The 26733-nt window shown below is 39.0% G+C and overlaps 1 protein-coding gene across 1 annotated transcript in view; it reads left to right on the forward strand.

Annotated features, from left to right (window-relative positions):
• Positions 1–26733, forward strand: part of OCA2 (OCA2 melanosomal transmembrane protein) — a gene marked incomplete at both ends in the record, with an annotated part of 262492 nt that overhangs the window by 168937 nt on the left and 66822 nt on the right. Inside the window, one exon of the mRNA XM_082841763.1 lies at positions 23195–23322. Within this exon, the coding sequence (XP_082697889.1) occupies positions 23195–23322 (128 nt within the window). The remainder of the gene's footprint in view (positions 1–23194; positions 23323–26733) is intronic.

The raw sequence follows: 26733 nt of genomic DNA on the forward strand, positions 1-26733 counted from the left end.
GAGTGTGTGTTTAGCTTTAAAAGAAGCTGCTGCACCACTTTTCAGAGTGACTGTAGCACTTTGCACTTCCACAGTAGTATATGGGAGCTCCAGCAGCTCTACATCCTCACCAGCATTTAGCATGATTAGACTATGCCTTAAATCTAGAACTCACGGTTTATAATCATTTGTTTACCTCTCTGTCCCCTGGTATCCCCCTCCCCAGCTAGATTCAAGGGCATGGTCCATGTCTTCTAGGCTTTTCTCTACTCAGTGCCTTGTGTTAATGCCTGACACATTAGTAGATACAATATATAGGTATATGGAATGCATGAACAAACTTCTTATTGATTCTTATAGATTCCAACTTATTTCATGATTGTGAGAATATCATGTGTGGCTGACTCAGCCTGTGTTCTCTAGAGAGCAAAGCCTTGTGTGAGTGTTCTTCATTGGAGAGTATGATCCCAGGAAAGAGAAGTAAGGGACAGAGAAGTAGGGTGGTGAAGGGAGTGAGTCAAAACAAGGCTGAATCACTATCTGGCTACATTATTGGCCACTGGTCACTCCATACAGTAGGATTGTCTGAGAAGAAACATGAGATGTGTCTCAGGACTGTCCATGGGGTTGCAGGGAGAAAGAGGGAACATTTATCCATTGGTCCAAGTTCTTTCCCATGGAATGCCAACTTGCAGGTGCATCCAGCTAATAAATGCATGAAGGCCACGCAACAGAGGAGCCCCAGCTGGGAAGCAGCTGTGGGTGCGTGGGCTCAAAGACAAATTTGGTCAGGGTGCACCTGTATGAGGACATGTTTACACAGAGCTGGCCACTGCCATAAACTTCTGGTGAGTGACTGGAGAACCCTGAAGGACCCAAGTGCAATAGGTGGCACAACAGTGAAGAAAGAAAAGTGACTAAGGGCCATGGTCACAATTCATATGCATCTGGCAAAGAGATAGTTCCCCGATGTGCAGGGATCTTTATCTAAAATGTACACTGGAATTAACTCCATATTGCTCAAGCTGTTACGTACAGACAGGTCCATAGTCTCCACATGAAATTCTTGGTGTCAGATATGTTTCAAAATTCAGATATTTTTGTTTATATTTTATGAAGACAATTAAGTGCACACACAATTTTATATGATGGAACAACCCCGAGAGGTTCAGGCCCAGCACCCTGTCCTCCGAACATTAGTAATTCTACAGTGAAACCTGAATATTTTCTACAACGTGGGACAAATTATGACCACAGATAGCCTCATTTCAGTTCAAATCAGGTTTTGTTGAATTTTGACATAAAAAATTTGCTTTTCCAAACTTTAGGATTTTAGAATCGTGGATAACTGATTATGAAAACTATAGGAAACAGCAAGCTGGATTCAAAATGTTATCTTTGTCTTTAAAATTTAAAACCTTGATTAACAATTTTCTAGGTCTCCTTCTTTGATAGTTAGCTCAGAACGTCCCCCTAGGTTCTCTCACAATGAGTTTGATTAGATTTCAGTTCTGGAGATATTTCTGTAATTATTTCCTTGATATGGTTTCAAGGAAACTGGTGTTGTCAGTGTCCTTTGTTGAGAAATTTTATTGTCTTTGTTAAAGTATTTTTAGCTACCAGTAAAACAATCTACTTGATATCAAGCAAAATAGGGGATTATTAGAATGATACTGGACTAGCCCGCAGACTCCAAGGGACAGTGGGCTCTGTGAGAGAGGGGTTGGAGTGGAGCGGGGAGAGCAGACTTAGGAAGTAGAAAGGCATCCAGACAGAGGGCATACTGCTGTCCCTCAGACACATTGTGTTCTCTTCTAATTGCCTCGTGCTTCTCCATGGACCATTTTCTTGTCTTTTTTCTGCTCATGGCAGAATAGAGATGGTCTCATTAGTTTCCCAATTTATAGGATCTCAATTTCAGCCACACAAAGAGAAATGACTATTTTGAATCCCAAATTCCTTGGAGAAGAGTTTGATTGACCCAGGTTGGGTTAATTTCCTTTCCTAACCCAGAAATTATGACCAGGATAACAGGGCCACATGGAAAACATGGCCAATCAATTTAAAAGGAAAATATAACTAAAATATTAAAAATACCTATAAATTAAGTGAAAGATACAAAATGGACAGGAATCCTGAATAGACTCTTCACAAAAGAAGACATTAAAATGACTGAAATTGGGCTTCCATGGTGGCGCAGTGGTTGAGAGTCTGCCTGCCGTTGCAGGGGACACTGGTTCGTGCCCCAGTCCAGGAAGATCCCACGTACCGTGGAGTGGCTGGGCCCATAAGCCATGGCCGCTGAGCCTGCGCGTCCGGAGCCTGTGCTCCGCAACAGGAGAGGCCACAGCAGTGAGAGGTCTGCGTACTGCAAAAAATAAATAAATAAATAAATAAAGGCTGAAATTACCAATAAGCATATGAAAAGGTGCTTAACCTTATAAGTCACCAGTAAAATGTGAATCTGAACCACAACAAGATACTGCTATATCCACACCTAAATGGCTAAAATTAAAGGCTGACAACACCAAATATTAGAGAATATAGAGCAACAGGAAGTGTCATACACTGCTGCTAAGATTGTAAATTTGTACAGGATTTTGAAAATTATTTGGTAGTATTACCAAAGTTTAGAACAATGCATATCTATAGCCCAGAAAGTTTGTTCTTAGTTATATTCCCAACAGAAATGTGTATGTCTGCACACCAAAAGACATGTCTTAAAATGCTCATAACAGCATTATTTATAGTAACCCCAATCTGGAAGCCATTCCATATCTATCAACTCTAGAACTGATAAATTGTGAGATAATCATACAGTGGAATACTATACAGAAATAAAAATAAATGTATTCCTTAAACTGTAATGATGTGACTGAATCTCACAAACATGTTGAGCAAAAGAGAAGTCTGATTGAAACTCATATAATACATAGTATATGATTCCAGGCATGAAGACTCAGAAACGGGCAAATCTACTTTATGGTGTTAGGAATCAGTGGTTGAAGGGAGAGTGTAAGGAATGGAAGGAGATCTAATTCAGCTTTTGTTGATAATGTCCTGTTTCTTGCCCTTGGAGGAGGTTACATGGTTGAGTTTCCTTTGTAACTGAGCTATATGGTTTACTTAAAATCAATGCACTTTTCTGTGTATATGCCATAGTTCAATTAAAATGTTTATTAAATGATTTAATGAATATATTTACTGTATCATTCAGGCTTCTGCAAGAAAACAGATGACATACTCAAACTTGGTAATTTGAATGAATTTACGATTGGGCAAGATGGAGGAATCCACAAGGGGTAGAGTGGTATCCCAGAGCCAGTGTGTGTGTGTGTGTGTGTGTGTGTGTGTGTGTGTGTGTGTGAGAGAGAGAGAGAGAGAGAGAGAGAGAGAGAGAGAGTTCTTTCTAAGAACTAGAAGGATGTAATGACAAGGCCACCTTGACAAGAGCTGTGTGACCTTCAGTGAAAGGACCCTGTAGGGAGGGGTCCAAAATAATGAATGCTGTGAGCCCTTGTACCCAGACTCCGTCTCCTGCTGGGCCTCCCCTTGCAGAGCACAGCTGGAATACTGGGTATGAGAACCTCTTGATGTGGTCCACAGAAGCAGAGAGTGGGAGGGGTGGAGGAGAATGGAGAGGGATGGGCAACTCAGCAGGTTCCTGTCCACCTACATTCTCCTATCAGTATTGGTGGAAAGCTTTAGTTGCAGCAAAATGCTTAGAAATAGTATCACTTATTTTTTAATTATCTTTTTTCAACCTCAATTATTTAAAAACTACTGACTTGATGTAATCATGGTGTTTCCTAAGTCTGATTGGAAGAGCACAGAGCTTCCAGGTGTTGAAACGGAGCTATAAGCTTCCCTCTGAGCTTTGATGTCAAAGCTGCTGCTGGATGTTTGCAGCCACATCCCTGGATCGAGTAGAGTTAGGGAAGATCGGAGGCCAGATTGCCCTGGTTCAAAGCAAAACTCCAGTACTCAGTTGCTTGATGCTTGTGGACACCTGTAGCATGTCTCAGTGCTCCCTTTAAGGAGGTTGTGAGGACTGAATCACCTCATACAGGCAGAGGTCTCAGAAACAGCACCTGGTGCCAGACTGAGTGTGATGTGAATGGACAGTTTATGCTGATTGCTAAACAACTCAGGAAAATACAGGATGATGAAAAATGGCCTTGCTTTTGCTGGATTTAAAATGAAACTAGAAAGAATAGGACTTTTCTCATGAGAGGACACCTTGCAGACAATATAGTAATTGCACAGGTAACAAGATGCTCCCTCCTTTTGGTCCCAGGCAATTGCCCTATGTGTGGTTAGTAGAACTTAACCCCTTGGTGACTCTGCTCATTGTTACCTTCAAATCTAACTCATCCCATGCTGCCTGTCCTACTTGCCCACCCAACTGTGGACTGGGAGCTCCCCAAGAGCAGGCTTAAGCTTGTACCCTGGAATCTCAATGCTTGGGTGAATGACAGGTTCAGTGGTACATTTAAAACTACCCCCTGGACACCCACAGTATTTCTTTGCAACAGAAAGTCTTATTTGTGATAAATCTCATGTGGCTTATTTTAGGTAGTCGATGGCCAACACACATTAGATACCTCACCAAAGGAGAGAGGCAGGGTAGTTTCTACTCCATCCAGTACGCACAAGCCATTCATGAGTTTTTCTTGTTTGAAGGATGAATATGAGGTTTATAGCTGTTAAGATATTCTCTAGAGATGCATCCTGTGTGGCTTAAGACATATAGGTTATCTCATCTTAACTTCAGGTAGTGGATTCATCAGGACAGTATTGCTTTTGATCAAAGGCACCTGAAAGGGCTTCCCTGGTGGCGCGGTGGTTGGGAGTCCGCCTGCCGATGTGGGGGACGCGGGTTCGTGCCCCGGTCTGGGAGGGTCCCGCGTGCCGCGGAGCGGCTGGGCCCGTGAGCCGTGGCCACTGGGTCTGCGCGTCCGGAGCCTTTGCTCCGCAGCGGGAGGGGCCGAAGCAGTGAGAGGCCTGCGTACCGCAAAAAAAACAAACAAACAAAGGCACCTGAAAAATGTCCAGAGCAGGACCAGGTACAATATGTTCTGTATAAAAAGACTGCAAGGTTTCAGATAGAACACAGTCAAGTTGTATCTCTGAGCACATGAGACAGATCGACTTTTGGGGAGAGGTTTCACACGTGGAGTTACCACATATGTTTTTAAGTAGTGAAACCATCCCACTTGAAGACTGAGCACATGAGAGGAGTCCACCTTGGTGCAATGGAAAAACACTCTCACAGACTGGGGGCTGAATCTTGGTTTTGCCCCCAACAAGCTGTGTAGCCTGAAGAAAACCTTGGAAGCCTCAGAGTTTCCTCATGGGAGGGGTTGCTGCAAGGTGACCAGAGCTCCTTGCCAAGGAGGCTGCTTAACAAATGGTAGAAGTCCTTGCTCTGCTTTCCTCTGAATCATATTGCCCAGGGCTTTAGGAATGGGGGTAAAATGCCCTATTTAGCTCTTTGTTTTGCATTGAAACTTGGCCCTGTTGGAGATTTGAGTGAGAAAGTACAGAGCCACCTATCATAGGTTTTGTTTTAAGGAATGGCAGAGCTCTTGATGAAAGATTAATGCCCCAAGAGGGTGTTGATAGGAGTGCCACAGGATAAAGACAGCTCAGGTAAATGTTACTTTTTATCTTTATCCATCTCCACCCAACGGAAATTTTAATTTTTAGAAGAGTCTCAATGGCAGGTTGTTAGAATTTGTTATAGAATGTGAAGCTGGGAACTGTATTGTTCCTATCAGCAGCCTTTTCTTCCAGCATGCTATAAAACAAATACCACTTCATCCTTTATCGCTGGGTGTCATTGAGGAGCCAGCACTGAGAATAGAATGGAATGTTATTGGCAGTGACCTGGGGGGACACATTAGAAGGTACTGCTGGGACTTCTCAGTGAAGGCACCAGGAATTGCCAAGCAGATGTACTTATGCACAGGCAGTTTGATTAGTGCCACTGGTTTCTGCAGGCAGTGTGATTAAAGTTAAGGGAGAAAGTGAGGTTTTGCCAGAGACAAGGAAGACTTCATTCAATTGCAGGTTATTGAAGGGAATTTTTCTGACACAATTAAACTCTGTGAATACAGAGCCTATTATAAAGTTGGCTTCATGAGTACTATGACAGGAGTTTTGGCTGGAAGGAAATTCAGGCCTCCACAAATGATAAAGGAAAACAGAGAGTCTTACAGGAGCTTCTGTCTTCCTGTCCTGACTGGTATTTCTCTTATGATCATGGAAAATAACTTGTGTTTTTACTGAGTTTGAGAGATTCTTATTGCCATATAGCAGAGCAAACAATGAGATGCCATTTATGTTTGTAGAAAAGCATCATTCAGAGAAAGGACAATTGGTGCAATATTTTCCTTACTGAGAATTTAAAGAAAAGACATGATGATCAATCAAGGAATCTTTAGAATAAAAATCAAGTAATTAACCAGCAGATGCGATGGATTAGGTAAGCAACTATCTGTCTTCAGTTCTGTGGTAGATGCTCTGAAGAGTTCAGACCAAAGTGATAAAGTCTAGTCAGGCAGACAAAGCTGCACACATGGAAAAATCAGGCATTCCAGCTACTTTGCTTAGAAAACTTCAGTGGTTTCTGTCTGTCTGCAGAATGAAGTCCTAGCACCTCTGCAAAAGGATAATGAACTTCCCAAGCAGGACACCTTTCTTACTTATTTTTTTTATTGTGGTAAAAAATATATATCATATAAAGTTTGTCATTTTATCTATTTTATCTAATTTTTAAACATCTTTATTGGAGTATAATTGCTTTAAAATGGTGTGTTAGTTTCTGCTGTATCACAAAGTGAATCAGCTATACATATATAAATATCCCCATATGCCTCTTGCATCTCCCTTCCACCCTCCCTATCCCACCCCTCTAGATGGTCACAAAGCACAGAGCTGATCTCCCTGTGCTATGCAGCTGCTTCCCACTAGCTATCTATTTTACATTTGGTAGTGTATATATATCCATGCCACTCTCTTACTTCGACTCACTACCCCTTCCCTGTGTCCTCAAGTCCATTCTCTACATCTGTGTCTTTATTCCTGTTCTGTCCCTTGGTTCTTCAGAACCTTTTTCTTTCTTAGATTACATATATATGTGGTAGCATACAGTATTTTTTTTCTCTTTCTGACTTATTTCACTCTGTATGACAGTCTCAAGGGCCATCCCCCTCACTACAAATAACGGTTTCATTTCATTTTATGATGAGTAATATTCCATTGTGTATATGTGCCACATCTTCTTTATCCATTCATCTGTCGATGGACACTTAGGTTACTTCCATAACCTGGCGATTGTAAATAGTGCTACATTGAACATTGTGGTACTTGACTCTCTTTGAGTTATGGTTTTCTCAGGGAATGTGCCCAGTTCTCCACAGTGGCTGTATCAATTTATATTCCCACCAACAGTGCAAGAGGGTTCCCTTTTCTCCACACCCTCTCCAGCATTTATTGTTTGTAGACTTATTGATGATGGCCATTCTGACCGGTGTGAGGTGATACCTCACTGTAGGTTTTTGTTTTGTTTTTTTTGTTTTTTTTTTTTTGCGGTATGCAGGCCTCTCACTCTTGTGGCCTATCCCGTTGCAGAGCACAGTCTCCAGATGCTCAGGCTCAGCGGCCATGGCTCACGGGCCCAGCCGCTCCGCGGCATGTGGGATCTTCCTGGACCGGGGCACGAACCCGTGTCCCCTGCAACGGCAGGTGGACTCTCAACCACTGCACCACCAGGGAAGCCCCCCTCACTGTAGTTTTGATTTGCATTTCTCTAATGATTAGTCATGTTGACCTTTCATACGTTTGTTGGCACTCTGTATATCTTTTTGGAGAAATGTCTGTTTAGGTCTTCTGCCCATTTTAGGACTGGGTTGCTTGTGTTTTTGATATTGAGCTGCATGAGCTGCTTGTATATTTTGGAGATTAATCCTTTGTCAGTTGCTTCATTTGCAAATATTTTCTCCCATTCTGAGGGTGGTCTTTAGTCTTGTTTATGGTTTCCTTGGTTGTGCAAAAGCTTTTAAGTTTCAGTAGGTCCCATTTGTTTATTTTTGTTTCTATTTCCATTTCTCTAGGAGGTGGGTCAAAAAGGATCTTGCTGTGATTTATGTCAAAGAGTGCTCTGCCTATATTTTCCTCTAAGAGTTTTATAGTGTCTGGACTTACATGTAGGTCTTTTCACCATTGTGAGGTTTTTGTGTATGGTGTTATGGAGTGTTCTAATTTCATTGTTTTACATGTAGCTGTCCAGTTTTCCCAGCACCAATTACTGAAGAGGCTGTTTTTTCTCCATTGTATCCTCTTGCTTCCTTTATCAAAGATAATGTGACCATATGTGCGTGGGTTTATCTCTGGACTTTCTATCCTGTTCCATTGATCTATCTTTCTGTTTTTGTGCCAGTACCATACTGTCTTGAATACTGTAGCTTTGCAGTATAGTCTGAAGTCCAGGAGCCTGATTCCTCCAGCTCCATTTTTCTTTCTCAAGATTGCTTTGGATATTTGGGGTCTTTGGTGTTTCCATACAAACTGTAAATTTTTTTGTTCTAGTTCTGTGAAAAATGCTCTTGGTAGTTTGATAGGGATGGCGTTGAATCTGTAGATTTCTTTGGTAGTATAGTCATTTTCACAATGTTGATTCTTCCTATCCAAGAACATGGTATATCTCTCCATCTGTTTGTATCATCTTTAATTTCTTATATTAGTGTCTTATAGTCTTCTGCGTACAGGTCTTTTGTCTCCTTAGGTAGGTTTATTCCTAGGTATTTTATTCTTTTTGTTGCAATGGTAAATGGGAGTGTTTCTGTAATTTCTCTTTCAGATTTTTCATCATTAGTGTATAGGAATGCAAGAGATTTCTGTGCATTAATTTTGTATCCTGCTACTGTACCAAATTCATTGATTAGCTCTAGTAGTTTTCTGGTAGCATCTTTAGGATTCTCTATGTGTAGTATCATGTCATCTGCAAACAGTGACAGTTTTACTCCTTCTTTTCTGATTTGGCTTCCTTTTATTTCTTTTTCTTCTCTGATTGCTGTGGCTAAAACTTCCAAAACTATGTTGAATAAAAGTGGTGAGACCCGTGAGCCATGGCTGCTGACCCTGCGCGTCCGGAGCCTGTGCTCTGCAACGGGAGAGGCCACAACAGTGAGAGGCCCGCGTACCGCAAAAAAAAAAAAAAAAAAAAAGTGGTGAGAGTGGGCAGCCTTGTCTTGTTCCTGATCTTAGAGGAAATGGTTTCGGTTTTTCTCCATTGAGAATGATGTTGGCTGTGGGTGTGTCATATATGGCCTTTAATATGTTGACGTAAGTTCCCTCTATGCCTACTTTCTGGAGGGTTTTTATCATAAATGGGTGTTAAATTTTGTTGAATGCTTTTTCTGCATCTACTGAGATTATCATATGGTTTTTATTCTTCAGTTTGTTAATATGGTGTATCACATTGATTGATTTGCATACATTGAAGAATCCTGCATTCCTAGGATAAACCCCACTTAATCATGGTGTATGATCCTTTTAATGTGCTGTTGGATTCTGTTCGCTAGTATTTTGTTGAGGATTTTTGCATCTATGTTCATCAATGATATTGGCCTGTAGTTTTCTTTTTTTGTGACATCTTTGTCTGGTTTTGTTATCAGGGTGATGATGGCCTCATAGAATGAGTTTGGGAGTGTTCCTCCCTCTGCTATATTTTGGAAGAGTTTGAGAAGTATAGTTGTTAGCTCTTCTCTAAATATTTGATAGAATAGGGCTCTAAAGCCATCTGGTCCTGGGCTTTTGTTTGTTGGAAGATTTTTACTCACAGTTTCAATTTCACTGCTTGTGATTGGTCTGTTTATATTTTCTATTTCTTCATGGTTCAGTCTCGGAAGGTTGTGCTTTTCTAAGAATTTGTCGATTTCTTCCAGGTTGTCCATTTTATTGGCATAAAGTTGCTTGTAGTAATCTCTCATGATCCTTTGTATTTCTGCAGTGTCAGTTGTTACTTCTCCTTTTTCATTTCCAATTCTATTGATTTGAGTCTTCTCCATTTTTTTCTTGATGAGTCTGGCTAGTGGTTTATCAATTTTGTTTATCTTCTCAAAGAACCAGCTTATACCTCTATTGATCTTTGCTATCATTTTCTCCATTTGTTTTTCATGTATTTCTGATCTGATCTTTATGATTTCTCTCCTTCTGCTAACTTTGGGGTTTTTTGTTCTTCTTTCTCTAATTGCTTTAGGTGTAAGGTTAGGTGGTTTATTTGAGATTTTTCTTGTTTCTTGAGGTAGGATTGTATTGCTATCAACTTCCCTGTTAGAATTGGTTTTGCTGCATCCCATAGGTTTTGCTTGTCGTGTTTTCATTGTCTTTTGTTCCTAGGTATTTTTTGATTTATTCAGTGATCTCTTGGTTATTTATTAGTGTATTGTTTAGCCTCCATGTGTTTGTATTTTTAACAGATTTTTCCTGTAATTGACATCTAGTCTTATAGCATTGTAGTTGGAAAAGATAATTGATATGATTTCAATTTTCTTAAATTTACCAAGGCTTGATTTGTTACCCAAGATATGATCTATCCTGCAGAATGTTCCATGAGCACTTGAGAAGAAAGTGTATTCTGTTGTTTTTGGATGCAATATCCTATAAATATCAATTAAGTCCATGTTGTTTAAAGTGTCATTTATAGATTGTTTTTCCTTATTTATTTTCATTTTGGGTGATCTCTCCATTGGTGAAAGTAGGGTGTTAAAGTCCCCTATATGATTGTTTTAAGGTCAATTTCCCCTTTTATGGCTTTTAGCATTTGCCTTATGTATTGAGGTTCTCCTATGTTGAGTCCATAAATGTTTACAATCGTTATATCTTCTTCTTGGATTGATCCCTTGATCATTATGTAGTGTCCTTCTAAGTGTCTTGTAGTAGTCTTTATTTTAAAGTCTATTCTGTCTGATATGAGAGTTGCTACTCCAGCTTTCTTCTGATTATCATTTGCATGGAATATCCTTTTCCATCACCTCACTTTCAGTCTGTACGTGTCCCTAGGTCTGAAGTGGGTCTCTTGTAGACAGCATATATACAGGTCTTGTTTTTGTATCCATTCAGTCAGTGTATGTCTTTTGGTTTGAACATTTAATCCATTTACATTTAAGGTAATTTTCGATATGTATGTTCCTAATACCATTTTCTTAATTGTTTTGGGTTTTGTTATTGTAGGTCTTTTCCTTGTCTTGTGTTTCCTGCCCAGAGAAGTTCCTTTGGCATTTGTTGTAAAGCTGGTTTTGTGATAGTGAATTCCCTTAGCTTTTGCTTGTCTGTAAAGGTTTTAATTTCTCCGTCGAATCTGAATGAGATCCTTGCTGTATAGAGTAATCTTGGTTTTTGGTTTTCTCTTTCATCACTTTGAATATATCCTGCCACACCTTTCTGGGTTGCAGAGTTTCTGCTGAAAGATCAGCTGTTAACCTTATGCGTATTCCTTTGTATGTTATTTGTTGCTTTTCCCTTGCTGATTTTAATATTTTTTCTTTGTATTTAATTTTTGATAGTTTGATTAATATGTGTCTTGCTGTGTTTCTCCTTGGATTTATCCTGTATGTGACTCTCTGCGCTTCCTGGACTCACTTGACTATTTCCTTTCCCATGGTAGGGAAATTTTCAGCTATAATCTCTTCAAATATTTTCTCAATCCCTTTATCTTTTCTTCTTCTTCTGGGACCCTTATAATTCGAATGTTGGTGCATTTATTGTTGTCCCAGAGGTCTCTGAGACTGTCCTCAATTCTTTTCATTCTTTTTTTCTGCTCTGCTTTAGTTATTTCCACTCTTTTATCTTCCAGGTCACTTTATCCTTTCTTCTGCCTCAGTCATTCTGCTATTTATTTCTTCTAGAGAATTTTTAATTTCATTTATTGGGTTGTTCATCATTGCTTGTTTCATCTTTATTTCTTCTAGGTCCTTGTTAAATGTTTCCATTTTTTTTCCATTTTGTCCATTCTATTTCCAAATTTTGGATCATCTGTACTATCATTATTCTGAATTCTTTTTCAGGTAGACTGCCTATTTCCTCTTCATTTGTTAGGTCTGGTGGGATTTTATCTAGCTCCTTCATCTGCTCTGTGTTTTTCTGTCTTCTTATTTTGCTTATCTTACTGTGTTTGGGGTCTCCTTTTTGCAGGCTGCAGGTTCGTAGTTCCTGTTGTTTTTGGTGTCTGTCCCCAGTGGCTAAAGTTGGTTCAGTGGGTTGTGTAGGCTTCCTGGTTGAGGGTACTAGTGCCTGTGCTCTGGTGGATGAGGCTGGATCTTGTCTTTCTGGTGGGCAGGTCCACGTCTGGTGGTGTGTTTTGCGGTGTCTGTGGACTTATTATGATTTTAGGCAGCCTCTCTGCTAATGGGTGGGTTTGTGTTCCTGTCTTGCTAGTTGTTTGGCATAGGGTGTCCAGCACTGTAGCTTGCTGGTCATTGAGTGAAGCTGGGTGCTGGTGTTGAGATGGAGATCTGTGGGAGAGTTTTGCCATTTGATATTATGTGGAGCTGGGAGGTCTTTTGTGGACCAGTGTCCTGAAGTTGGCTTGCCCACCTCAGAGGCACAGCACTGACTCCTGGCTGCAGCACCAAGAGCCTTTCATCCATACGGCTCAGATTAAAAGTGAGAAAAATTAGAAAGAAAGAAAGAAACAAACAAAGAAAGAAAGGAGGAAAGAAAGAAAGAAGGGAGGCAGGGAGGAAGGAAGGAGGGAAGGAAGGAAAGAAAGAAAGAAGGTAAAATAAAATAAAGTAAGATAAAATAAAATAAAAAATTTTTATTTAGAAAAAAATTTTTTTTCAAGGAAAAAAATAGCCGGACTGATAGAACCCTTGGACAAATGGTGGAAGCAAAGCTATACAGACAAAATCTCACACAAAAGCATACACACATGCACTCACAAAAAGAGGAAAAGGGGAAAAAATAATAAATCTTGCTCTGAAAGTCCACCTCCTCAATTTGGGATGATTCGTTGTCTATTCATGTATTCCACAGGAGCAGGGTACATCAAGTTGATTGTGTAGCTTTAGTCCGCTGCTTCTGTAGCTGCTGGGAGAGATTTCCCTTTCTCTTCTTTGTTCTCACAGCTCCCGGGGCTCAGCTTTGGATTTGGCCCCGTCTCTGCTTGTAGGTCGCTGGAGGGCGTCTGTTCTTCGCTCAGACAGGACGGGTTTAAAAGAGCAGCTGCTTCGGGGAATCTGGCTCTCAGGCTGGGGGGAGGGAGGGGTATGGAGTGCAGGGTGAGCCTGCAGCCGCAGAAGCCGGCATGACGTTGCAGCAGCCTGAGGCGCACCGTTCATTCTCCCAGGGAAGTTGTCCCTGGATCCCGGGACCCTGGCAGTGATGGGCTGCACAGGCTCCCTGGAAGGGGGTGTGTGGATAGTGACCTGTGCTCGCACACAGGCTTCTTTTTTTTGGGGGGGGGAGTAGGAGTTTAGTAATTTATTTATTTATTTTTGCTGTGTTGGGTCTTCGTTTCTGTGCAAGGGCTTTCTCTAGTTGTGGCAAGGGGGGCCACTCGCACACAGACTTCTTCGTGGCGGCCGCATCAGCCATAGCGTCTCATGCCCGTCTGTGGGGTCTGCTCTTTTAGCCGTGGCTCACGCCTGTCTCTAGAGCTCCTTTAAGCAGTGCTCTGAATCCCCTCTCCTCGCACACCAGGAAACAAAGAGGGAAGAAAAGTCTCTTGCCTCTTCGGCAGGTCCAGGCTTTTCCTCAGACTCCCTCCCAGCTAGCCATGGTGCACTAATCCCCTGCAGGATGTGTTCACGCCACCAACCCCAGTCCTCTACCTGTGCTGTGACTGACGCCCGAGCCTCAGCTCTCAGCCCTGCCTGCCCCAGTGGGTGAGCAGACAAGCCTCTCGGGCTGGTGAGTGCCAATTGGCACTGATCCTCTGTGCGGGGATCTCTCCACTTTGCCCTCTGCACCCCTGTTGCTGTGCTCTCCTCCATGGATCTGAATCTTTCCCCCTCCGCCACCCACAGTCTTCACCTGTGAATGGGCTTCCTAGTGTGTGGAAACCTTTCCTCCTCCACAGCTCCCTCCCACTGGTGCAGGTCCCATCCCTATTCTTTTGTCTCTGTTTTTTCTTTTCCCTACCCAGGTATATGGGGTCTTTCTTGCCTTTTGGGAGGTCTGAGGTCTTCTGCCAGCGTTCAGCAGGTGTTCTGTAGGAGTTGTTTCATGTGTAGATGTTTTTCTGGTGTATCTGTGGGGTGGAATGTGATCTCTACGTCTTACTCTTCCACCATCTTCCTCTCGTCCCCCCATTTTGTTTATTTTTGTCCTCTCTCTTTTCTTCTTGGTGAGCCTGGCTATAGATTTGTCAATATTTTTCCTCTTTTCAAAAACCAGCTCTTGGCTTTATTGATCTATTTTATTGTTTTTATGATCTCTATTTTATTTCCTCTTTGATCTTTATTATTTCCTCCTGCTGACTTTGGGTTTTGTTTTTTCTTTTAGGTGGTAGGTTAGGTTGTTTATTTGAGATTTTTCTTGTTTCTTGGGGAAGGCCTGTATCATTATGAACTTTCCTCTTAGAACTGCTTTTGCTACATCCCATAGATTTTGTAAAGTGTGTTTTCATTTTTGTTTGTCTTGTTATTTTCTCATTTCTTCTTTGATTTCATCATTGACCCAGTGTTTTTTTTTCTTAGTAGCATGTTGTTTAGTCTCCATGTGTTCCTTCATTTCCTGTTTTTTTTTTCTGTAGTTGATTTCTAGTTTCATACCACTGTGGTTAGGAAAGAACTTGAAATAATTTTCATCTTCTTAAATTTTTTGAAGCTTGTATTGTGACCTAGTACATGGTCTATCTTAGAGAACATTCCATGTGTGCTTGAAAATATGTGTATTCTGCGTTTTTTTGGATGTAGTGTCCTGTAGATATCAATTAAGTCCATGTGTTCTATTGTGTCATTTAGGGCCTCTGTTGCCTTATGAATTTTCTGTCTGGATGATTGTCTATTGCTGTTAGTGGGGTGTTAAATTCCCCTAATATTATTGCATTATTTACAGTTTTTCCCTTTATGTCTGTTAGTGTTTGCTTTGTATATTTAGGTGTTTCTCTATTGGGTGCATATGTTAATGAGTGTAATATCCTCTTCTTGTATTGATCCCTTTACCATTATATAATGCCCTTATTTGCCTTTTGTTATAACTTTGTTTTAAAGTCTATTTTGTCCAATGAATATTGCTATCTCTGCTTTCTTGTAATGCACTATATTTTTTCTTGTAATGAAATATATTTCTTTGCACAAAATATACTTTTTCATCTCCTCACTTTCAGTCTGTGTGTGTCTTTCACCCTGAAGTGAGTCTCTTGAAAGCATCATATTGTAAGTGCTTTTTTTTTCCTTTTTTTAATCCAATATGCTCCTCTGTGTCTTTTGATGGGAACATTTAGTCCAGTGACATTTAAAGTAATTATTGATAGGTATGTACTTATTGCCATTTTAATCCTTGATTTCCAGTTGCTTTTTTTGTTCTTCTTTGTTCATTTCTTCTTCATTTTATTTTTCCTTTTGTGTTTTGATTTTCTTCTGTAGTATCTTTGAGTTCCTTTCTTTTTGGTTTTTGTGAATCAGTATATGTTTTTGATTTGTGGTTACCATGAAGTTCAAGTATGTTTACCCATAACTATATCTACTTGCTTTAAATTTATAATCTTTCAAGTTCAAACATATTCTAAAAGATATACATTTTTGTACTCTCTTCCCCACATTTTGTGTATTTGTTGTCCTATTTTACATCTTCATGTTTATCCTTTTCCTGTTTATTGTAGTTATAATCCCTTTTATGGTTTTTAAATTGTTTTGTAATCTACCTACTAGGTTATTTACATGATCTTCAATCTTTACTATATATTTGCCATTCCTAATGGAATTTTCCCTTTCCTATGGATTCTTGCTTCTTTTCTATTTAGAGAAGATATTTCAATATTTCTTTTTGGATAGGTTTAGTATTGATGAGTTCTTTTAGATTTTGCTTGTCTGAGAAATTCTTAGTTTCTTCTTCTAATCTAAATGATAAGGTTGCTGGGTAGAGTATCCTAGGTTGCAAGTTTTTCCCTGGCAGGACTTTAAATATATCATGCCACTCCTTTCTGGCCTACAAAGTTTCTCCAGAGAAATCAACTGATAACCTTATAGGGGTTCCCTTGTAACGGACTCTTTGTTTTTCTCTTGCTGTCTTAGAATCCTCTTTTTGTCTTTAATTTTTGCCATTTTAATTATGATATGTCTTGGTGTGGGTCTTTTTGGGTTCATCTTGTTTGGGACCTTCTGTGCTTCCTGTAACTGGATATCCATTTCCTTCTTAAGGTTTGGGAAGTTTTCAGCCATAATTTCTTCAAATACATTCAATCCCTTTCTCTCTCTTATTTTTCTTGAATTCTTATTATGCATAGCTTGGCATGGTTTATATTATCCCATAGATCTTGTATGTTGCTTTCATTTTTTAAGTTTGTCTTTCTGTCTGCTGTTCTGATTGGATGATTTCCATTATTTTATCTTCCAGATAACTTATTTGTTTTCTGTGTCATTTAGTCTGCTATTCATTATTTCTAGATTGGTTTTTATCTCAGTAACTGAATTGTCTATTTTTGACTAGTTCATCTTTATAGTTTCTAGTTCCTTGTTACAGTGATCTGCATTCTATTGAAAATATTTCTTAATTCAGTTAGCATTTTTCTTACCACCTTTTTGAACTTGACACCTGGTAGGCTGATGAACTTTGTATCATTATTTATTTTTTCAGGGGATTTCTCTTGCTCCTTTAATTTGGAGTACTTCCTCTGACTTTTTACTTTCTCTGTCTATATGAATTTAGGAGAAATAGTTATCTACTCTGGTCTTGAATAGGTGTTTTTATGTGGGAGTTTCCCTGTGTAGACTGTGTATGTCCAATGTCTTTGGTGGGAGGTCTGGTTTTGATATGGATGAAAGCTTTGTTTTTCCTCAGGATGTACCAGCCAATATTCCCTTGATAGGGTGTGTGGTTGGTGTTGGGGGATATAAAGTCTGTATAGGATGTGAGGTGGGACTTCCTCTCTGCTCTGTGCCTGTTGCCCCCCTGTCCAGGGTGTGGTCTGCTCCCCAGTGTTGGAGTAGAAGCCCTGAGGGTCAGTTCAATCAGGTTCTGTTGCCCTTGAGTACATGGCCTGCCCCAAAGGAGGTAATTGCTGGAGGAAGTAAGGCCCTCGCAGTCACAGAGGATCTATGTGCCACATGTGTAGGAAGCCATGGTTCTGCTCAGAAACAGCCCAAGGTACCATCCATTCCCCTATTGTGTTCATCCCAGATCTAGTGCAAGACTGTGGTATAGAGTAGGCTGGGGCTGGGTGGATCAGGGCACTGTGGCTGCAGGATTTGAGGTGGCTGCATTGCTGCCTGAGACCTAGACTTTCTCTGTGATAGTCTTCTCCCAGGATCTGTCTGTCCCAGATCCAGTGCTAAGCTGAGGTGTGGATTTGGTGGAACCAGGGCCTTCTCACTGGGAGACAAACCTCTGCATGCTCCTGTGGCACCACCTCCGTGCCTATTTCTTTGTGTGCCTTGTGTTGTTGAAAATGGGATATTTGAATATTATAATATGGTAATTGTTCCTTGGCCTTTTTCCCAGAGTTTGCTGTTTTTATTTTGAATTGCTGAAGGCTGTAGTAGTCCATTTGTTTTGTGACTTTCCCAAGCTATTTTTGCATAGACTATATTTCTTGTCATGCATGGTCACTGAATTGAATTCTGTGTTCCTTAGTGTGTTCAGCTAGTGTTTTTACAGAGATTTCCTTGAAAGTCAGGAGCTAAAAATCAAAAATAAATAAATAAATACAACAATAGAAAAAGCTAAATCTTAGCTTTAATAGTTTCTGCTTGTTTGGGGATATTTCTATAGAAGATAAGCACTTAGAACTGCCTATCCACCATTTTGCTGATGTCACTCTGACATTTTCCTTCTTAAGTGCTCTGTCCTTGGATGTATTTTTACCTTTGTCTTGAATGCCCTTTCCCTCTTTACCTGGAAAGTTATATTCAACCTCTAAGATATTGCCTGAATATCACCTTCTTTGTGAAACTTTATTTCAGCCACCACATTGTTACTCTCTCTGGCTGCTCCCTAACTGTTTGTATGTACACACACTGTTACATCCAGTACAACTGTTTACCTATAGATGTGTGTTCTCCACTGGATGGTAAGCCTTTTGAAATCCACATGGTAACTTGCTTATATTTCCATCCATAACCCTTATGCTCAGAACCTGGCACATAACAGGCATCCAAGAGTGGCATATAGAAGAGCTTAAAGGGACACGCAGTGAGGATGAGATGAATAGGAGTATCCTCTGACGTGTAAGAAGACTGGTCTTTCAAGAGTATGGAACTGGGTACACTTTGGAAAACAGAAATTAGGAAGGATAGTAGTAGACAAGGGGTAATTTGAATATACATATTCAAATTCTGTAAGTCATATGCAATAACTATTGTTTTCCAGAAGATAATTTATATTTATGCCCTCAAATGTAAAATAAGGGTAATAAAAAATTGGAATCAGCACATAAAATTTTAATATTATTTTAAATGAAAGGTGGAGGATTGTCAAGAATTGTTGGTTGACAGGATACTTGATTCACCCAGATAATTCTTATTCAAGAGATTTTTTCCCTCAAATATATAAACAATTGAAGTCTCAATGCTTTTCTTTTTGTAATGAATAGTTTTCTGCTTCTCCTTGGAGAACTCCTCTATCTTTCTGGTGGACAACAGTAACCTCTAACTTTTGAAGGTGTAATGGTTTAGTGAAAACCATACACAGAAATATCTATTAAATACACTGTTACAAGCAAGCACAAATCATTTTGTGCAACCTGTTTCATTAATCTGATGAGGTCATAATTCTTTGAACTTTTAGTTCACTTTGCAAGAAACATTAACAATGAACCCAAAGATGGCAAATATTCTAGTAAAATTCTGTGAGCCTTAGAGTTGGCATCAGACACAGAATGATTAGAGATGAAGTGTCAGGCCCTCTCCCTGATGAAGAGCAGAGCAGGCATCACGCCAAAAGTTTTTTTAGACCTCTTTGAAGTCCCTCCCTCCTGACTCTCCCAGCACCACAGGCAGTCTTTGATTTGATTTCTGTCACTATTGATCAGATGTGGGGAAGCTTTTGTAAAGGGCTAGAGGTAGTAAATATTTGAGGCTATGTAGGCCATACACTCTGTTATAAACACTCAACACTGCTGCTATAGTGTTAAAACAGCCATAGAAAATGTGTAAATGAATGGTTGTGTTGTGTTCCAATAAAAATTATTTATAAAAACAGACAGCAGGGCTTCCCTGGTGGCGCAGTGGTTGCGAATCCGCCTGCCGATGTAGGGGATACGGGTTCGTGCCCCGATCCAGGAAGATCCCACATGCCGAGGAGCGGCTGGGCCCATGAGCCATGGCTGCTGAGCCTGCGCATCCGGAGCCTGTGCTCCACAACGGGAGAGGCCACAACAGTGAGAGGCCCGCGTACCACAAAAAAAAAAAAAAAAAAAAAAAAAACAGGCAGCAGGCCAGATTTGACCCATGGGTTGTAGTTTGTCAGAGCCTGCTATTTGCATTTTCTAGAGGTTTATATAAAAAAATTGTATATGGGGACTTCCCTGGTGGCACAGTGGATAAGACTCTGTGTTCCCAATGCAGGGGGTCTGGGTTCAATCCCTGGTTAGGGAACTAGATCCCACATACATGCCACAACTGAGTTCACATGCCACAACTAAGGAACCCACATGCTGCAACTAAGGAGCTGGTGAGCCACAATTAAGGAGCCCACAAGCTGTAACTAAGGAATCTGACTGCTGCAACTAAGACTCAGCACAACCAAATAAAATTGTATATGCAGTATTTTTTGGTCTGACTTCTTTCATTCAGCATAACTGTTATGAGATTTATCCATATGGCAGTGTACATCAGTAGTCCATCCTTTTTATTGCTGAGTAGTATTCTATGGTTTGACTATGCCACAATTTATACATCCATTCACCTATTGATGAATATTGGATAGTTTGACTTGACTATGACAATGAAAACTGCAGTGAATATTTGTGTTCAATTGTTTGTATCATCATATACTTTAATTTTTCTTGGGATAATACCTAAAAGTGTAATGGTTGGAACATGTAGTGTATTTATGAATAACGTTTTTGAAAACTACCAAACTGTTTCCCAAAGTGGTTATACCATCTTACAATTCTACCAGCAGTGTATGAGATTTCCAGTTCCTCCATATCCTGTCAACACTTAGTTTGGTTGATCTTTCTGACTTTATACATTCTAAGGTACATAGTGAAATGTCATGTGGTTTTACTTTGCATTTCCCTGGTGACTAGTGATATTCAGCATCTTTTCATGTGCTTGTTTGTCATCCTTTTATCTTCTTTGGTGAGGTGTCTGTTCAAAATATTCCCCATTTTAATTGGGTTGTTTACTCATTTTTGAGTTTTGAGAATTCAGAAAATGCATTCTAGATATGAGTCCTAGATGATTTACAGATATTTTCTCCTATTTCATGGCTTGTCTGATTTTTCTTAACAGTTACTTGAAAAGCAGGAATTTATTATTTTGATAAAGTCCAATTTATGAAAATTTTCTTTTATGGATACATGCTTTTAGTGTATCTAAGAAAACTCCCCTGAGATCAAAGAAGTTTTTGCCTATGTTTATTCTAGATGTTTTAAAGTTATAAATTTTACATTTAAGCTTATTGTCCATGTAGCTAACTTTTGTGTATGATTTAATAAACCAATCAAAATAAAAAAAAATTTTGCTTCTGAATATCCAATTGTTTTAGCACCATTCATGGAAAAAATTACAGTTTCTTCACTGAACTACTGTTGAACTTTTCTTGCAAATCAGATGATCTTTAACTTGTGGATGTATTTCTGGACTCTCCACTGATCAGTTTGACTATATTTATGTAATACTACACTGTTTTGATGACCATAACTTTAAAATAAGTCTTGAAGTGAGGTAATGTATGTTCTCCAGTTTTGTCCTTCTTTTTCAAGATTGTATTGGCTATTCTACGTCATTTGAATTTCCATATGAATTCTGGGATTTCTACAAAATATTCTTAGGAAAAACTAAAGGAGACCTTAATATATGGAGACATATACCACATTAATAGATAAGAAGACTGTATATTGTTAAAATGCCAGTTCTTCCCAAAGTAATCTATACATGGTCCCTCAAAGGTGTCCACATTCTAATTCCTGATGTTAATACCTGTGTATGTTATGTTACATGATAGAAGGGACTTTGCAGGTAAAATTAAGGTTATAAATCTTAAAATAGGGAAATTTTCCTGGATTATCCAGGTGTGCCCAATGTAATGACATAGGCCCTTAAAATGGAAGTGGAAAAGAGGAGAGTCAGTTAGAGACATGCAACAGAAGAAGAAACAGGAGAGATTTGAATTGTGAGAGTGACTTGACTTGACCCACCATTGCTGGATTTGAAGATGGAGGAAAGGGATCATCAGCTAGGGAATGTGGGTGGCCTCTAAAAGCTGAGAACAACTCCTGGGTGCGAGCAAGTGAGGAAATGGGGACCTCAGTTTGAATTGAATTATGTCTACAACCCAAATAAGCAGGGAAACAGTTTTTGTCCTGAAACCTCCAGAAAGGAATGCAGCCTGCCAAAACCTTGCCTTTGTTTTGAAGCTCTAACTAGAGGCCCAACCAAGCTCATCATACTTCTGACCTATGAAAACTGTGATATAATAAGGAGGTGCTATTTTAAGCCACTACATTTGTAGTAATTTGTTATGGCAGCTATAGAAAACTAGTACTCTTTTTATGCCTGTATAATCTATAGCCATATCACTGATCTTATTCTTGATATTAGCATTTTTCCCCTTTGTCTTTTTGTCCTATTTAGTTTTATCAATCTTCTTGATCTCCTAAAAGAACCAAGTTTTGGTATCATTGCTTTTCTCTAATATTTTTCTATTTCATTTATTTCTGATCCAGCACATTTTTATTCTACTTATTTTGAGTTTTATTTGCTCTACTCAGAAAAAATATTTGTTCAGCCTATTTGAACAAAAATTTCACAAAAGAACATATATGGATGACAGATAAGTACACGAAAAGATGCTCAACATCATTAGTCACTAGAGAAATACAATTTGAAATCACAATGAAATACCATTTCATACCCACTGTAATGTCAAAAATCAAAAAAGTTAAGTGTTGAAAATATGGAGAAACTGGAATTCTCATATACTAGTGGTGGGATTGTAAAATGTTACAACCATTTTGGGAAACAGTCTCACAGTTTCTTAAAACATAAATATTCCATAATACTAGCCTATTATATGATCCAACCATTCCATTCCTAGATATTGACCCAAGGGAACTGAAAGCATAATGTACATATAGATAATTTATATGAAAGTTCATAGCACATTCATTTGTAATAGCCAAACACTGGAAGCAGTGCAAATGTCCATCAAGGTGAATGAGTATGTACATTGTGGCATAGCCATACCATGCCATACTAAACAATAAAGAAGAATGACTATTGGTACACACACCAACACTGAAGAATCTTAAAATAATTGTGCTGAATGGAAGCAGTCAGATAAAAAATACATACTAGGGGCTTCCCTGGTGGCACAGTGGTTGAGAGTCCGCCTGCCGATGCAGGGGACACGGGTTCATACCCCGGTCTGGGAAGATCCCACATGCCGGGGAGCGGCTAGGCCCGTGAGCCATGGCCGCTGAGCCCGCGCGTCCGGAGCCTGTGCTCCACAACGGGAGAGGCCACAACAGTGAGAGGCCTGCGTACCGCAAAAAACAAACAAACAAACAAACAAACTATATGATTACATTTAAGAAAAGAGATGAATGGTTTTCTGGGGTAGGGTCTGGTGACAGGAGACGGGAGAGGGAGAAAAGAACATGGGCATGAGTAAACTGCTGGTGTGGTGGATATATTCATTATCCTGCTTGTTGTGTTGGTTTCTTTGGTATATACATTACCCAAAATACAAATTGTACGTTTTAAGCATGTTCAGTTTGCAGAATATCAATTATCTTCAATTTAAGAAAGCAATCCGAAGATGAAGAATTAGTGTTTTAACAATTGAACTACATCTATAACTCTGTTTATTTGTTTTTCAGGGTGGATTGCTATTCTGGGTGCCATCTGGTTGCTAATTTTAGCTGATATCCATGATTTTGAGATAATTCTACACAGAGTAGAATGGGCAACCCTTCTATTCTTTGCAGCACTCTTTGTTCTGATGGAGGTAAGACTTTAGTTGAACTTTTGCAATATGATCTTGTCTGATTTTTAGATTTCACATTTTGTTTAGTGAATGAAGAAAGCCCAAAGTCTGTAAGTCTTTCTACATATTCACTAAGTGGAAAATTATGGGGGTTGAAATTAGACTATTTTAAGTTAAATCAACTTTTATCTCAGGCACCTAAATATTATTTAATAAATTGATTTATTTGGTTGCTGTTTTTTTCTTGAATAATGTTTGTGGTTCGTAAACTTGTTCTAATTTCATTTGTTACAAAGTACAGTAGAATTTACTCTAATTTTGGGGCAAAATGACTTGTTACAGAAAGTACAGGGAAATGTTATTTTGATGATCTATTCCATTTTGTGTAATATTTAAGTAAATATTCTGTTACAATGGAAAAGACTACATCAAAGAAAAGAATGAATAATATGTATTGCTTTATTTAGTTATAATTGTTGTTACAAAATTATTCACAATACTTTTTAATCTTGAGACTTCATTTATAAACTTCTGTCCTCCTCAAATGCAAAGCTTTACTGATGTACAAGACTACTATTCCCCAAAGGATCCAAATGTTTCACATTAATTACCTTAATTTTTTGATGACAGACCCATTCAATATTCATTATTCTCTTGATTCAGACTTTGGCTTTTTTTCCCTAATTTTTTAAAAACAGGTTCCTTGAATCATTGAAATCTATGTCTTTAACTCATAATGGATTGCATAGATGTGTAATCAAATGACTCACATAGGCCCTACAAATATGTCAGGGAGTCATGAATCATATTCTACTTCATCAGTTTCCTACTCAAAAACTTCACCTTTTCTATTCTGAGTCTTCTTTACACACAGAATATGAGGACTACTGGGGGGAAAATTCTGGTTACCGTTGGGTGATTGGCTTTTGAGAGTCCCTGCCTCAATTACATGCTTATTCAAGGTGTAAATTGCTATCTCATCTGGGTTTTTGGCATATTGTTCTCAATGGCATATACTCCTCTTTGGCATATACTTCTCTTTGTCTTGATGGGATAAACACTGGAATTTTTAAAGCAACTTAAAATATAATTTATATATCATAAAATTCACTCATTTTAACTTTACAGTTTAATGATCTTTAGTAAATTTTGAACGTTTTATCCCTATGACCCTTACACCAATTTATAGTCAATTCTATCTCTTAACTCCAGCTCTAGGCAATCACTAATCTTTTTTCTATCTATTGATGTGCCTTTTCTGTACATTTCATCTAAAAGGAATCCTATACTGTGTACCATTTTCTGTCTGGTTTCTTTAAATTAGAATAATGATGTTGAGGTTCATCCATGTTCTGGTATATATCTTAGTCTCATTTTGTTTTATTGCTGAATAGCATTCCACTATATGGATATACCATATTTTATTTACCTATTTTCATAAACATCTGTGTATATTTGTATATATCTTTATGTGGACATGTTTTCATTTCTTTTAGGTAGGTGTTAGGTCTTATCATAAGTTTAGCTTCTTAAGAAACTGCCTGGGACTTCCCTGGTGGTCCAATGGTTAAGAATCTGCCTTCCAATGAAGGGGACGTAGGTTAAATCCCTGGTCGGGGAACTAAGATCCCACATGCTGCAGAGCAACTAAACCCAAGCACCACAACTACTGAGCCCAAGCACTCTAAAGCCCATGCGCCACAACTACTGAGCCCGCATGCTACAACTCCTGAGCCTGCATGCTCTGAAGCCTGCGTACCACAACTAGAGAGGCTGCGCACCTCAACTACTGAGCCTGCATGCTCTAGAACCTGCATGCCACAACTAGAGAGAAGCCTGTGCACTGCAACAAAGAGCCCGCATGCTGCAGTGAAAGATCCCACATGCCGCAATGAAGATCCCACGTGCTGCAGCTAAGACTCAATGCAGCCAAATAATAAATAAATAAATATTTTTAAAAAACTGCCAAAATGTTTCTCACAGTGGCTGTACCATTTTACATTCCTGTCAGTAATGTAGTAGATTCCAGTTTCTTTATATCCTCCCTGTCACATAATACCATTCTTTTTGATTATAGACATTCTAGTAGGTGTGAAAAGGTATTCAATTTTTTAAAAAGCAAATATGAGGAAAATCCTTTTGAACCATGCTTTTCTCTGTAGTAGCTGCACCAGTTTACACCAACAGTGTAGGAGGGTTCCCTTTTCTCCACACCCTCTCCAGCATTTATTTTTTGTAGACTTCTTGATGATGGCCATTCTGACTGGTGTGAGGTGATATCTCATAATTTTGATTTGCATTTCTCTAATAATTAGCTATGTTGAGCATCTTTTCATGTGTCTCATGGCCATCTGTATGTCTTCTTTGGAGAAATGTCTCTTTAGATCTTCTGCCCATTTTTTCAGTGGGTCGTTTGTTTTTCTGATATTGAGCCACATGAGCTGTTTGTAAATTTTGGAGATTATTCCTTTGTCTGTTTCATCATTTGCAAATATTTTCTCCTATTCTGTGGGTTGTCTCACAGAATGGGAGAAAAGCTTTGCTGTGCAAAAGATTTTAAGTTTCATTAGGTCTCATTTGTTTATTTTATTTCCATTACTCTAGGAGGTGGGTCATAAAGGATCTTGCTGTGATTTATGTCATAGAGTGTTCTGCCTATGTTTTCCTCTAAGAGTTTTATAGTGTCTGGCTTTATCTTTAGGTCTTTGATTTATTTTTGTGTATGGTGTTAGGAAGTGTTCTAATTTCATTCTTTTACATGTAGCTGTCCAGTTTTCCCAGCACCACTTATTGGAGGGGCTCTCTTTTCTCCATTGTATATTCTTGCCTCCTTGCCTCCTTTGTCCAAGATAAGGTGACCATATGTGCATGGGTTTATCTCTGGGCTTTCTATCCTGTTCCATTGATCTATATTTCTGTTTTTGTGCCAGTACTATACTGTTTTCATGACTGTTGCTTTGTAGTATAGTCTGAAGTCAGGGAGCCTGATTCCTTCAGCTCCGTTTTTCTTTCTCAATATTGCTTTGGCTATTTGGGGTCTTTTGTGTCTCCATACAAATTTAGAAAATGTTTGTTCTAGTTCTGTGAAAAATGCCATTGGTAATTTGATAGGGATTGCACTGGGTAGTGTAGTCATTTTGACAATATTGATTCTTCCAACCCAAGAGCATGGTATATCGTTCCATCTGTTTGTCATCTTCAACTTCTTTCATCAGCGTCTTACAGTTTTTGGAGTACAGGTATTTTGCCTCCTTAGGTAGTATATAAAGGTTATAAATGTGTGTTATATTTTTTGATCCTATTTTGAATACAATTGTTTTCTTAACTTTATTCTGATTGTATATTAACATTACATAGAGATACAATTGAGTTTTTAATATTAACATTGTGTCCTGTGAACTTGCTCAACCCATTTATTAGTCTGGTAACTGT

Source organism: Leucopleurus acutus (genome assembly GCF_964270905.1).
Source record: "Leucopleurus acutus genome assembly, chromosome: 6".
Taxonomy (NCBI): domain Eukaryota; kingdom Metazoa; phylum Chordata; class Mammalia; order Artiodactyla; family Delphinidae; genus Leucopleurus; species Leucopleurus acutus.